General features: G+C 41.3%; 3 protein-coding genes across 4 annotated transcripts; 2 read left to right on the top strand and 1 right to left on the bottom strand.

Moving 5' to 3' along the window:
- The first annotated feature begins 820 nt into the window (after positions 1–820).
- LOC116215163 (protein NUCLEAR FUSION DEFECTIVE 4-like) lies at positions 821–4,731 on the top strand. The gene is made up of 3 exons (XM_031550766.1): positions 821–1,596; positions 2,783–3,714; positions 3,848–4,731. The coding sequence occupies exons 1-3, from the start codon at positions 1,261–1,263 to the stop codon at positions 4,356–4,358; spliced, it is 1,779 nt and encodes a 592-aa protein (XP_031406626.1). The 5' UTR covers positions 821–1,260; the 3' UTR covers positions 4,359–4,731.
- Positions 4,732–4,733: 2 nt separating this feature from the next.
- LOC116215168 (peroxidase 55) lies at positions 4,734–7,162 on the bottom strand. The gene is made up of 3 exons (XM_031550777.1): positions 6,816–7,162; positions 5,614–5,805; positions 4,734–5,514 (listed from the first exon to the last, which is right to left on the bottom strand). The coding sequence occupies exons 1-3, from the start codon at positions 7,032–7,034 to the stop codon at positions 4,939–4,941; spliced, it is 987 nt and encodes a 328-aa protein (XP_031406637.1). The 5' UTR covers positions 7,035–7,162; the 3' UTR covers positions 4,734–4,938.
- Positions 7,163–9,723: 2,561 nt separating this feature from the next.
- LOC116215172 (acetyltransferase At1g77540) lies at positions 9,724–11,193 on the top strand. Of its 2 annotated transcripts, none has more exons than XM_031550781.1 (2): positions 9,724–10,100; positions 10,970–11,193. In XM_031550781.1, exons 1-2 carry the CDS (start codon positions 9,828–9,830, stop codon positions 11,039–11,041), a joined length of 345 nt encoding a protein of 114 aa, XP_031406641.1. In that variant the 5' UTR covers positions 9,724–9,827; the 3' UTR covers positions 11,042–11,193. The 2 variants fall into 2 exon arrangements, with proteins under 2 accessions (XP_031406641.1, XP_031406642.1); XM_031550782.1 differs by lacking the exon at positions 10,970–11,193 and adding an exon at positions 10,187–10,496 and having other exon boundaries at positions 9,733–10,100.
- Positions 11,194–12,819: the final 1,626 nt, after the last annotated feature.

The raw sequence follows: 12,819 nt of genomic DNA, 5'->3' as shown, positions 1-12,819 counted from the left end.
CTTGAAAATTCTCAAAGATATAAAGCATTCGTTTGGACCACCAACAATAGGATTTATGTGTAGTATTACAGGAAAACTCAATTAGATTCGATTAAGCTCGGTTTGCTCAAATACAAAGCTCGACTCGAGCTTGACAAGGCTGAGTCAAATTCGAGTCACCATCAAGTCGATTAGAAGTGGCTCACGTCATGAGTAGCCCACCTGATTTACACCGTAAGTGTGAGAAGAGCGCATGAGTCATAATCCATGCGAATTACTATGAATTTGATTTTAAATTCCCAGGCCCACTCGATTACTATGTTTGGCTTAAATATATCAGTAGTAATCTAGATTCCTAAGGTAATTCATTTTCTTGTTCAACTACTAATGCTGCGTTTGGTTTCAAAGTAGGATTTTAAAATCAGATTTTGATTTTGAAAAAGAGTGGTATAAATGAGCCCACCTTTTGACTTTGTATGAATTATTTTATTTTGTTGTGAAAAAAAAGTGTTATAAATGGGGTTCACCCTTTGACTTTGTATAAGTTATTTTGTTTTGTTATGGGTAGAATTAAGTTAAATTAGAATTTTAAAATCATACTTTGAAACCAAACAAGCCATAAATATACTTTCCTAACATGAGTGTTTATCTAGACTACCAGCAAGATTACCAGTAATGTATAATTACCAGTCCATACCAAACAACATTACCAGCAATTTTAATATTGGAAATCTAATTTATCAGTAATCTCGAGTGGTACTGCGCCAACTCAGAGTTTCAATCAGTTAATTAGATGTTAATGATTTTTTCTTTTTTAAATGATTTAATATTATCCGATCGGACCAGCAGCAGAACAGCACAATGATGACATGAAAATCTAAACTGGGTCATCGGTGAGCGGAGCAGAGACAATACCTCCTCGTCCTCGATCTCGTCCTCGTCCTCGTCCTCCTCGTCGTCGTCATCAACCTCAGTCGCCCTGCTCTCTCCCGAGTCCCCTCCACCTTCCTTCCTATTATATATGTAAAGCTTCCCAAAAGCTTTCTTCAATAGAAAAGGGAGAAAAGTGCATCCATTGGTTGATTGATTGATGGATATTCAGAACAGACATATCCCAATATAAATATCCCTTTCCTTCCCTGTCGACCACCGCCGCACCTTTTTCGCAGGATTCAAGACGAGAACACCCAATCTCCATCTTCCCGGCAAGAGTCGGAAGAACCCAGCTGGGAAAATCTTGAAACTTCTGTCGGATTCTGTGGCTGTACGTACGTCTTGACAATGGGGGAGTTGGGGGAGAAGTTCCGGGGGTTCATGAACAACAGATGGCTGGTTTTCGTGGCGGCAATGTGGATCCAGTCGTGCGCCGGGATCGGGTACCTGTTCGGGAGCATATCGCCGGTGATAAAGAGCTCGCTCAACTACAACCAGCGGCAGGTCGCGAGGCTCGGCGTCGCCAAGGACCTCGGGGACAGCGTCGGGTTCTTGGCTGGGAGCCTCTGCGAGGTCCTCCCCCTCTGGGGCGCCCTCCTCGTCGGCGCCCTGCAGAACTTCGTCGGCTACGGCTGGGTCTGGCTCGTCGTGACCGGCCGCTCCCCCGTCTTGCCTCTCTGGGCTGTAAGTAATCGAGCTCTAACTCTCTCTACATATAATATATACTCCTGTTACATTAAATTATTTCAATTCGGTAGCTGAGGCTCGGAGTCAAGTAGCTTTCTTTTTTTCTTTTTTCTTTTTTCGGTGAGACCACTAGTTGTTCTTTCAGTTCTTTCAGGCATCGGCATAGCCAGTCCACTAGGTGCTTCTTTGATTCAATTGAATTGGGATGGGAGAAGAGTTTGCGGAAATGGAATCTCGGGGAGGATTTTTAAGAAAGTTCAATGAAAACAGAATTGTTTTGACATCTGCGACTGCAAAATTTGGCTTTTAAGTAGATTTTTTTTTGGTGTCACTGGTGGCACTGAATCGAGATATCACATCATTCGTTCTGTCTCCTTGTGTTGCGAGAATTCGAACCAGGGCCGTGGTGTGGAGAATATGGTATTAGCTTTAATCTGATTCCACTACATCACCCGTGAATGATTCGGTGCGCTGAATGGAATAGGGACGTGAATTTAGAGTGTTTTGGGATGTGAGGGGTGTGAGATTTAGTAAATGAAAAAAAAAAAAGAAAAACTGAACTGCCCGAGAAGATTTTCACCGACAGCATCTCAGCTTTGGTCCGATTCTATTTGTTCTATTGAATTGTCTGTGAAGGGTTTGCTTATTTGTGTATTAGGTGGTGAATTTGGACCATCTATAGTAAAGCTAGAGGGTGAAATTTAGGACATTATATTTTGAAACTGACTTGCAGTAGAATCTTTTGGATGGCTTTACTGTCACAGGTCATCCTTTCTGGGGTCTGACTAAAATTTGGTGTTTTTATGTCTGATTCTGTGTGTTAGATTGGAGGCCTTCAAGTTCAGGCTAGAAATAGGCTGAAAGTAGGAAAACTTAGTTGTTTTCTTTGGAGGCCTTCAAGTCCATGCCATCTTATCCTGCTGTCGTGTGTAGAGTTCTTAATATATGTATGATGTCAAAAGAAGTTCGCTTGAGTATGTTAGTTTATAGACTTCAACCAAGGACTCGGATCTCCTTTGTGTCTTCAAAAAACGGATGTTATCAATTGCATATCGGTAGATTATTGCTGATTTTTGTTTTTCTGCTAATTTAACTGTTTCTTTTGTTATGTGCTCATGCGTGCAAAGAAATTGAGTGAACCTCCTTACTGATTTTCCCCTCCTGTTTTGGTTGATTCATGTAGATGTGCATCCTCATTTTTATTGGGACAAATGGTGAGACCTACTTCAACACGGCGGCTCTTGTGTCCTGTGTGCAAAACTTCCCGAAGAGCCGGGGCCCAGTGGTGGGGATCCTCAAGGGATTTGCGGGGCTTGGCGGGGCCATCCTTACACAGATATATGCCATGATCCACTCCCCTGACCACGCAAACCTCATTTTCATGGTTGCTGTCGGGCCTGCAATGGTGACTGTTGCCCTGATGTTCATTGTGAGGCCTGTTAAGGGCCACCGGCAGGTCCGGGCATCAGATGGCTTCAGTTTCTCATTCGTCTATAGCGTGTGCATCCTCCTGGCTGCCTATCTTATGGGGGTCATGCTCGTTGAGGATCTGGTTGATATGAGCCCCAAAATCATCACGATCTTCACGATCGTCCTGCTTGTCCTCCTTGTGGTCCCAATCGTGATTCCTTTGTCTCAGAGCTTCTTCTCAGACCCACGGGCCCCGCTCGAGGAGGCCCTCCTGTCCGAGTCCCAGAAACAGGAAGCAGGAAAGTCTCAGCAAGAGACTCATGAGGTCATATTCAGCGAGGTGGAGGAGGAGAAGCCCAAAGATATGGACTTGCTTCCCGCGTTGGAGAGGCAGAAGAGGATCGCTCATTTGCAAGCCAAGCTATTCCAAGCAGCTGCTGAAGGTGCAGTGAGGGTCAAGAGGAGGAGAGGTCCTCATCGAGGGGAGGACTTCACACTTATGCAGGCCCTGATTAAGGCCGACTTTTGGCTCATTTTCTTCTCACTTCTTCTCGGTTCAGGATCAGGACTGACAGTGATTGATAACCTGGGCCAGATGAGCCAGTCTCTCGGGTATAATAACACGCACATATTCGTGTCCATGATCAGTATCTGGAACTTCTTGGGACGTATTGGAGGAGGTTACTTCTCTGAGATTATCGTAAGGTAGGAAGTTTGATTTTTGTTGTGTTCATTGCATTTGATAGAGAGATAATTCCGCCTTCAAAATTAAATCATTAGGATAAAATATAGTTTTATTTGCTCTTGCTCATCCCAACCTTACGCTGTTTTCTGACAGGGACCACGCTTACCCGAGACCAATAGCAATGGCTGTAGCACAACTCATCATGGCCGTTGGCCATGTTTTCTTTGCCATGGGATGGCCCGGGGCCATGTATGTTGGCACTCTCCTGATTGGGCTTGGTTATGGGGCGCACTGGGCTATTGTTCCTGCTGCCGCCTCTGAGCTGTTTGGCCTGAAAAAGTTCGGGGCTTTGTACAACTTCCTCACCTTGGCAAACCCTGCTGGTTCATTAGTCTTCTCCGGCTTGATTGCCAGCAGCATATACGACTATGAGGCCGAGAAGCAGGCCAATGCCCATCATCACAATCCAACCCAGAGCTCATTTTCTTCTTTCTCAAGCTGGCTTATGCTCGATGAACCGCTGAAGTGTGATGGCTCCATATGCTTCTTCTTGACCTCCATGATCATGTCGGGACTCTGCCTCATTGCGGTTGTCTTGAGCATGATCCTTGTGTACAGGACCAAGATTGTTTACGCCAATCTCTATGGGAAGCCCCGTACATAAATCAAATAAAGGTTTTGGTGTTCCTTCCTCTACTATCCGAAGGTCCTTAAGGAATCTATTCCGAGCTTTCTAAGATGGCCACCAAGAACAATGCACAGACAAGCTGCTCGAAAGCTCTTCCTTGCTGGATTGCCTGTACCAGAAGAAATCAAGTTTTGATTTTCACTTTCTTCGTCAAAGTGAGTGTTCGTATAGCGATCAATTTGAGGGATGGCATTTGTTTTGGTCCACTCCCATGTTTGTTGTACCATGAAGTGGGGCATACCATTGTGAGTGATTAATCCCGTGTTTTGGATCTATGGCTTTCACTATTTGCGTGTTCTCCCGATATGAAGCCGCCATCGGTATAAAATGAAGTGGAAGTGTTTTATTCTCTTTCGTCTTTATGCATTATTATTCGAATTGAAGTCTTCATTGAGCAATTTGTAAAGCTCCTACCTTATTTTACACCGTTGCGCTGTGATTGCAATGCCACCTTCAGGTCCGTCACCACAGACCAATCTCAATGAAATACTTTACCTATACCAAATATTAACCCATATACAAATGACAGTAAGACTCTTGCAGATGATCCGAATCTTCAGGAGTTGAATGCTGTGCAGTCTCTTCGTATCTCTCCCTGACTGCCAGTCTTGGCACCGACCCTCCCAAGCTTCCTCATGGCTGTGATGAATGCTGCATTGAAGTTGCCCGGAGTATTGGCGAAGTCAGTGACGGTGTCTTTGGACGCCGAGTTACTGAACAAGACCTCATCTGATGTGAACAGGCCCTTGCCCTGTACAAGATTCTGGTAGTAAACGTTGTCAAAGGTTCGGGGCGTGTTGGGGTCCATGTTGATTGCTATTGAGGGGTCCACGTTCTGGGGGCATGCCTGCATCAGCTGCCGGGCGTAGTTGGAATCGAGGGAAGGGTCCACCCGTGAGGACGATGAGAAATTGTAGAGGCGGTTTGCGAAGCGGCTGCAGTGGGAGAACCCAACCGTGTGCCCGCCCGACAGCGCGATCATGTCCATCTGGTTCAGGTTGTGCTCGGCGAACATGTCAGTGAGCTGCTTCAAATTGAAATTCGGTTCCGGCAGTTTCCCGGCAACCCGAGATGCTTGGGAGACAAGGCCGTCCCTCCGGCCCAGTTCCACGCTAAATGATGGGCCTCCAGCCTGCAGTGATTAATTAATCTAATTAAAAACTCTATTTTTTTATTAATACTTTTTTTTCCTAATTTTTTTTAGTGTTAGAAAGGTGGAAATGTTGCGTACGATAACGACTACATCTCGCGCGGCTAGGGCCAAGATATCAGCACACGAGACGACACCGGGGCACTGGGCTTCGACCGCCTGCTTGGCCCTAATGACGGTGTCAAACCCGTCTCCCGCAAGGGAGAGATTGTCCGGAGCATCCTTCTCAGCGGCTCCATTGGATGATTGTATCATTACGGATGCATCGCAACCCTGCCACCAAAGAGATCATACCTGATGTTGCAAAAAATTTCAAATTCAAAGCATATAACTACATACTCTTCGAGGCATTTCTCTGTTGAATTATTTATTTTTATTGTTATTTGTTATTTTTTCGGCAGGAATGCGTCTTTTATTTTTTTGGATTAATGGAATCCGTCAAATTAATAAATACTAGTTAGCTTTGAATTGTCAAATACCGTTGCTTTCGAGAAATGTGTAATGGTCAGCTTCTTAAATTAAGTTGGATTTGCTTCATATAATTCGACATGGTATTATTGTGGTTTCATTGGTTCTGATTTCAAGATGCAATAGTAGAAGATTATGGTTATAACTTTTATGAAATTCAGGGTAAAAATAAAAGATGCAATAGTAGAAGATTATGGTTATAACTTTTATGAAATTCAGGGTAAAAATAAAACACATATTATATTAACTTTTGGAAATTACATCTTGCATTTTCTTTTTCTTTTTCTTTTTTGTGATATGGAAAAAAATGGGCTTTTTTTTTCAGTGAAATAAGGCTTTTTTTTCCCCTATTAACTAGCTTAATCGTCAATTCTCTCTTCCATATTTACTTATTAATCGTCACAGTCAATAGAGATTATGGAACTCGACTAAACTGACAGTAAACGGCAAATCATGAGCGCCCGATCGTACTGTGGTAACGGGAGAGAGATTGCGAAAAGCGTAGCTTTAATTGGATGCTACGCTATAAAACCACCCAAAAAAAACCACCGAAAAATTAGATGCTATAAGCCTTGATGTGTGCATATATAGTTAACTGTGAAAGAACGTTGAGTTGCTCCGGTGTAGCATTGAGATGGGACTTGTTTAGTGGCCGGGTAAGATATGAATGCTGCCGTCGACTACAAGCATATTGGCAGCAACGCCCGGGTTCGCATCTATCGTCTATTAATTCTTGGCATGGAAGGTTGTGTTGAGGTACGTAGAAACCAACCTCAAGTAACTAACTGATATACAGTGGCTAGCTCCATACATACCTCGACGAAGCAGTCGTGGAAGAAGAGGCGGAGGGTGGCGGGGACGGTGGGGATGTTCTGGGCGGCCTTGGCGGAGACGGCCTGCCTCACTATGGCCTCTAAGTTGGGACACCTATTCCCATAGAAATTCTCTACGAGCTGCCCTTCTCCTCTTCCGATCATCTCCCCAATAATAATCGCGACCGCCATCACCATTAACATTGTCCATTTTCCAGCCATTTTCTCCACGGCTTCTCCCTTCTCCTATCTCTATTTATGTCACCAACTACGCTTGACTTTCTGTGTTATTACATCTATATATATCTATCTATGCATCATATGCATATGATATGTGTGCTCTTATGCTATGTATATACATAGAGGGATTGAGATAGATTTGGTCCCCATCTGGAATATGACTATTTTTCCTAAATAATGTGTTCAGAAAGCCATTTAACAGTCCTATATATATAATATATACACGCTGACATATGTATATGTATATATATATATGGCCAGAAACAGTCCAATATATTTACACACACTCTATATATAATTATGATGGGAATTTCTGCATTATTTTAGACCTTTTGCTATACGTTTGCAAGCATTCCTATCTTCTAGTTCTTCATATATTCACAGGGACTAATCAGGTAATACCAAAGTTTTCAAGAGCCACTTATAACAACTTGATGAGGCTGTGGGCAGCGATCGACTTTGCTTAGGGGGTATTGCTACTAATATAGGTCGAGCCGAGTTAACCCATTAAGGGGGTAAAACTCTCCCAATATAGATTTTCTTCAATCACAAGATTTGAATTTGATATCTTATTTAAGGGGAACAAATGTCGAACTACTTGAACCAATTCATGTCGGTATATGTTATTGTTTTTAAAAGACGTATTTTGGGAGAAGATTAGTATTCTTAGGCAATGTCCTTATATTTTACTGATATTGGATTTGATCCAGTCGAGTTGCACTTCGCATGATAATGATAGAGAACCATATCCCCTTAAATCATGAATCTTAAGTTTTTTTTTTTGGCCGCAATGAATCGGAGTTATTACATCCTATTTGATCCCACTCGAACATATGCTAGCTTTGAATGATAATTATTTCAAAGTTATGCTGCTCGTATTTACTAAATATAAGGCGGAATGAAACCACATCTAGAAGAAAGTACGAAAATATTAATTATTTCCTTTTCAATGTTTCTTATTTAGTTTTGTAAGCAAATTGGTACGCCAAGTCTAAATGGAGGAGCTTAGAAAACATACTCATTAGAAATGTCAAACACGGCTATCAGTTGCGAAGTCTTATTCACCTAATTAGGAAAAGAAAAACATATATATATATATATATATATATGGAAGTCTCTGGTGCCATTACATTATTGACAAGTGTCACATAAAAAATTCACTACTTGGGTTGAAAGGATTTTTGCATGTATTTAGCAAATAAAAGAATGAAAAATATGCATTGCACGAAACACTTTAGAATATGTTAGCATATTATTGGATTGGATTAACCCGTTTGGATCAAATAGTTGTCCTCATGCAATAGAGCAAGATGTCATGATAAACATTAACATATACAAGTTAGGCAATATAATTTAAGTGAAATGGGACTATCAAATCGTCGGTCCGGCCACATAAGCAAAGGTGATATTGTCCATGCCAAGTGTGATCTTTCACGGACGCAAGCAAGCCGTTACTTTCTCTCCCGTTACTCGACAACAGAGCAGGTTTTGATTGCAAAGGCTTGAAACCGACATGATAATTACCTCCCTATCGTCGCAATAAGATCCGATTTCCATGGATATTCAAGAGTAGGGGTGTTGGATTTGTTTCAACTTTCAACTTCTGTTTAACTTTCTTTTTGTGTTTACTAAATTTTTTAAAATAATCGACGACGGTGACAATATCGCATGAGCATTGGACGAAAAAACTAACCAATACTGAACGCTTAGATTTGGAGTAATATTAAAAGACTCTGAGGACAGTTTAAAATTGCGTGATTTTACTGTGATTAGTGCAAATAAATTTTCATCCGTTAAGTATTACCGGTGGCGTCCTGAGATTATCCTTTGCCGGTCAATTCCGTCAAAGAAATGCGGCTAAATAAACAAATAAAGGTCGAAGAAGAGAGAGGCAAAAACGTAAGAGACAAGGTTACTTAAGGGAGAGAGAAACTAAGATGGCGGTGGCGGCCTGAGGAGCTAAGCTGAGCTTTAACACCCCGTTTAGATTTCGTTTTTAAAATTTTAACTCTACTCACTACATAATAAAAATTAACAACACAATTATTACTTTTTTATTTTTCTTTAATTTTTTAAGCATTTAATTCAATTTTTAATATTAAAATCTACAAATTATCCATTACTTTTTTTCACAATTCAACAACACAATCATTATTTTCTCTTAACTATTCATTAATTTTTCACATTTTTCTCGTTGCGGGTCACTTTTCTTCCGCGGAACCGTCCTGGAATACCCCTTGTGTACATGGAAGATATTAAATCAAGCATCTGAGCTTCTCAGTGATTGTATGAAAATAAGTTTACAACCCCTAACGAAGTTGGATGCCTTCTGTAGACAGTTGTACTCGTGAAATGGCTTTATGTAATGAAATTGTTCCTTGGAATCGGTTGCTCAATTCAATCAACTCTTAATTATCAGACATGTAATACAATTTTTTTTTCGATATTCTCCTTGATATCCGAAAACTTAATGGATCGCGATTAATTTAGCGAGAATTTTCTTCGTTTACAAAACTTAAACTCGACATACAACGTATGCAACATTGAACCTTTTTAGTATCTGCTTTGTTTGAAGCAAATCCTCAATTTCTCATTACCTAACGATTATCGTCCGTCAAATATTGAGACGAGGATATTCTAACGATTTATTCTTTCCGGTCAACTCCGTCAACGGAACGTGGCCCAGATAACGAAACTCCGTCAAAAGAAAAAAAAAAAGAGAGAGGAAAAGGACGATCAGAAGAGCCAAAGGTTAAGGCAAAGGAGAAGACCAAGATGGAGGCGGCGGCGGCGGCCGGAAGAAGAGGGTGGGCGGCTGAGACTCCGAAGATCGTGTGGAACCAGAGCCAGCAGAGGTTCGAGACGGAGGACAGGAAAGCCTACCTAGAGTACGTGCTCAGGGACGGCGGGCAGGTGATGGACATCATCCACACCTTCGTGCCGCCGTCGAAGAGAGGACTGGGGCTGGCCTCTCTCCTCTGCTCCGCCGCCTTCGACCACGCCAAGTCCCACTCTATGTCCGTCATGCCCACCTGCTCTTACGTCTCGGTCAGTCCATTCAATTCCCCTCTCATTTTTCTTCTCTTGCTCGGTTTCTCCAATCGAATCTGATTTATATGCCAAATTGTGCTCAGCCGTACGTGTCGTCGTTTCTCGATTGATTGATTACAGCGTCGCCCGCCGCCATTAGGCTTCAATGAAACAGAGGATCTATTTCAGGGATTTTATCAAAAACCAAATGTGATGTAAAGTTCGGATTTTCCTATGTCAAAACAAACAGCCCCCCATACATGAAAGATGGAGAATCAGACAATTTTCCGAGGATATCGGCGATTCTTCTCTGTTTCAGATAGAGATTATTATTATCGATTTGTTGGGATCCTCGGATTGATCTGCTGCCGTACGAGGCTGTTTGGCCGTAAATAATACATGTGTTATAAATTATTTAATGCGTGAAATCGCATTTCGTTTACGTTTTACAGACCAAAACTGGCTATCAAAGTATCGACTTAGTAATATAAGAAATACAAAAGTATCATGCTGCGATAGCTGGGGAGTTATTTTACGCACAATATCATCTCAACCATTTGAATCCAGGTAGTTTAAAGAGTAGCTTTTGTGTGTTTCGTGTTTTGTGGCTGTGTTCGGTTTCGAAATGAAAGGAGCTGAGCTTGAGCACTTGGGTCCTCAGGGCCAAGTCTTACTATATAAAGCTATGAAATTTCTGAGCCATCGGATTGCCGGGATGAAGTCCCCGGCCCTCATCAGCACCTCTGCTGTTGGGATGATACAAGTTCGGACATATCACGCATATCCTCAAGATCAGGCTATGCAGTTGTTTCTTTCTACTCTTTTGGCTAGTCTATCACTGGCTGGGAAACTACCTTAAACTGACGCACGGTTCGCTCTCGTTGCAGGACACTTTTCTTCCGCGGAACCCATCCTGGAATGCCCTTGTGTACATGGAAGACATCAAATCGAGCATGTGAACTTCATCAGTGATTTTCTAATCTCGTATAAGTTTAGACTGTCCTAATCTAATCTTGTGTGAAAATAAGTTTAGAACTTATGAAGAAAGTCGAATGCACAGTTGTACTCATAAAGTCTTTCTATGTTATGAAATTGCTCCTTATTACGACCACCTCTGAGTCGGTCCAATTCACTCAATTTTAAATATCACAGATGATGCAGCCCAAAAAGGTTTTAACTGGGAAAACGGAAGAATAACGAGAGGTGATGTGCGTGGGAGGAGTCCACCTCCTTGGACTGACCAGAATTATGCCAAATCCAGAGTATTAGATGACTGGATATAGACCTGAATTACTGCTTCATTGATCTGATATGTACACTAATACATCCTTATATAGAACCCTTGATTTCTAGAATGGACTCCTAATAAAGACTTTTAGGACTAGACTCAGCCTAATTAATGACCTTGGGAGTAGATCTACTAATTAAGACTCTCATAACATAAGAAGACTATAGGACACTCTAGAATTATTAGAAACTATAACAAACCCTCCAAGAAATATCTGAACTGAATTCTTTCTGGTTAAAGAATCTCTTTCTAGTTGCTCTGGAAAAATTAGGAGATTCTCTAGAAGAAATACGGAGTTCTGCTTCTGGCAACAACATGCTATGGGGTGGTGGTCCCGCTTATGGGGTCAAATCAACACGCTCTAAGAAGAAATCTTGATTTTCGTCCGACTATAGTCTGAGACTAGTAATTACTATAACTTTTTCCTTTCTTTTCTAAGTTCTACATTTTTTCTATATTTATTAGAAATTGTCTTTTTATATCATAAATCCCCACTTTCGTAGTTAGTTCAAGAAACAAGCTTTCGATTTAATACAACAAAACAATGTGTGCATCACAACTATTAATTATTCCAATTCTATTTTTTTCGTTGTTCTCTTTTTTTATTATATTAATACTATCTACTATTCTTACTTCTTACTCTACGAATAACCAATTCCTCTTAAATAAAATGAAAAAAAAAGATTCCAACAAAAACTTCTACAGTTTCCAGCTACAAAAAAAGGAGATTTTTCAATTTCGCATCTAATTAAATTATCGAAATTGAAAAATCTCCTTTATGAATTATTAGAAAGCAATTCGTTGGATTCAATTCACATTTTATCCTATCTTAAGTTTTCTAGTCCGAGGCCAATAATGGAGAGAAAGAAATCTTATACTACAGAAATTTGATAAATTAGATATTGAATGGTACATACATGATTCTACATCAACAAGCCGAGTGAAAAGCTTGATATCGGTCAAAGAGGTCCCGGTCACAGTGCTTAAAATCTGAAGCAGCAATCCATGTACTCTCAGAAATTGGCTTGCGGCTCCATTTGACAAGGAACTACTGGTAACTACCATTTCGGGGTAGTAACAGCTTGCTCGTCAAGAACATCTTCTATGATATCCTTGTTCTCGGGCACCGATGGGTAGTCTTGGTGCTGGAGTGTCTGATGTAACTTCCTCATTTCTGCAACAATAAGGACTAAGGTCCTCAACATTGAAAATTGGATTGATACTGAGCTCCTTAGATAACAATTCAAGTAAAGCATTGCATTCTGTCCAAGCCGTTTGAGCACCTTGATAGGGCCGGCTTTTCTTGAATGGAGCTTCTGGAATGATCCCTTTGGAAATCACTCTGGACGAAGTCGAATGAGCACCTCATCCCGAGCTTGAAATTCTACAGACCTCCTGTGCTTGTCTGCGTCAACCTTGTACTTCGCGTTGCTAACTGCAATCTTCTTC

Source organism: Punica granatum, chromosome 7 (assembly GCF_007655135.1).
Source record: "Punica granatum isolate Tunisia-2019 chromosome 7, ASM765513v2, whole genome shotgun sequence".
Lineage (NCBI taxonomy): Eukaryota > Viridiplantae > Streptophyta > Magnoliopsida > Myrtales > Lythraceae > Punica > Punica granatum.
The sequence above is the reverse complement of the archived record's forward strand: the minus strand, read 5'-3'. Positions and strand labels throughout refer to the sequence as shown.

Bases quoted from the DNA above. Each gene is read 5' to 3' on its own strand.
- LOC116215168 (XM_031550777.1), bottom strand. From the start codon at position 7,034: ATGGCTGGAAAATGGACAATGTTAATGGTGATGGCGGTCGCGATTATT. The intron at 5,806-6,815 runs GTATGTATGGAG...CTTTGGTGGCAG, and splicing joins TCCACGACTGCTTCGTCGAG to GGTTGCGATGCATCCGTAAT. The intron at 5,515-5,613 runs GTACGCAACATT...TAATCACTGCAG, and splicing joins CGCGAGATGTAGTCGTTATC to GCTGGAGGCCCATCATTTAG.
- LOC116215163 (XM_031550766.1), top strand. From the start codon at position 1,261: ATGGGGGAGTTGGGGGAGAAGTTCCGGGGGTTCATGAACAACAGATGG. The intron at 1,597-2,782 runs GTAAGTAATCGA...TGATTCATGTAG, and splicing joins CCGTCTTGCCTCTCTGGGCT to ATGTGCATCCTCATTTTTAT. The intron at 3,715-3,847 runs GTAGGAAGTTTG...GTTTTCTGACAG, and splicing joins TTCTCTGAGATTATCGTAAG to GGACCACGCTTACCCGAGAC.
- LOC116215172 (XM_031550781.1), top strand. From the start codon at position 9,828: ATGGAGGCGGCGGCGGCGGCCGGAAGAAGAGGGTGGGCGGCTGAGACT. The intron at 10,101-10,969 runs GTCAGTCCATTC...CTCTCGTTGCAG, and splicing joins CCACCTGCTCTTACGTCTCG to GACACTTTTCTTCCGCGGAA.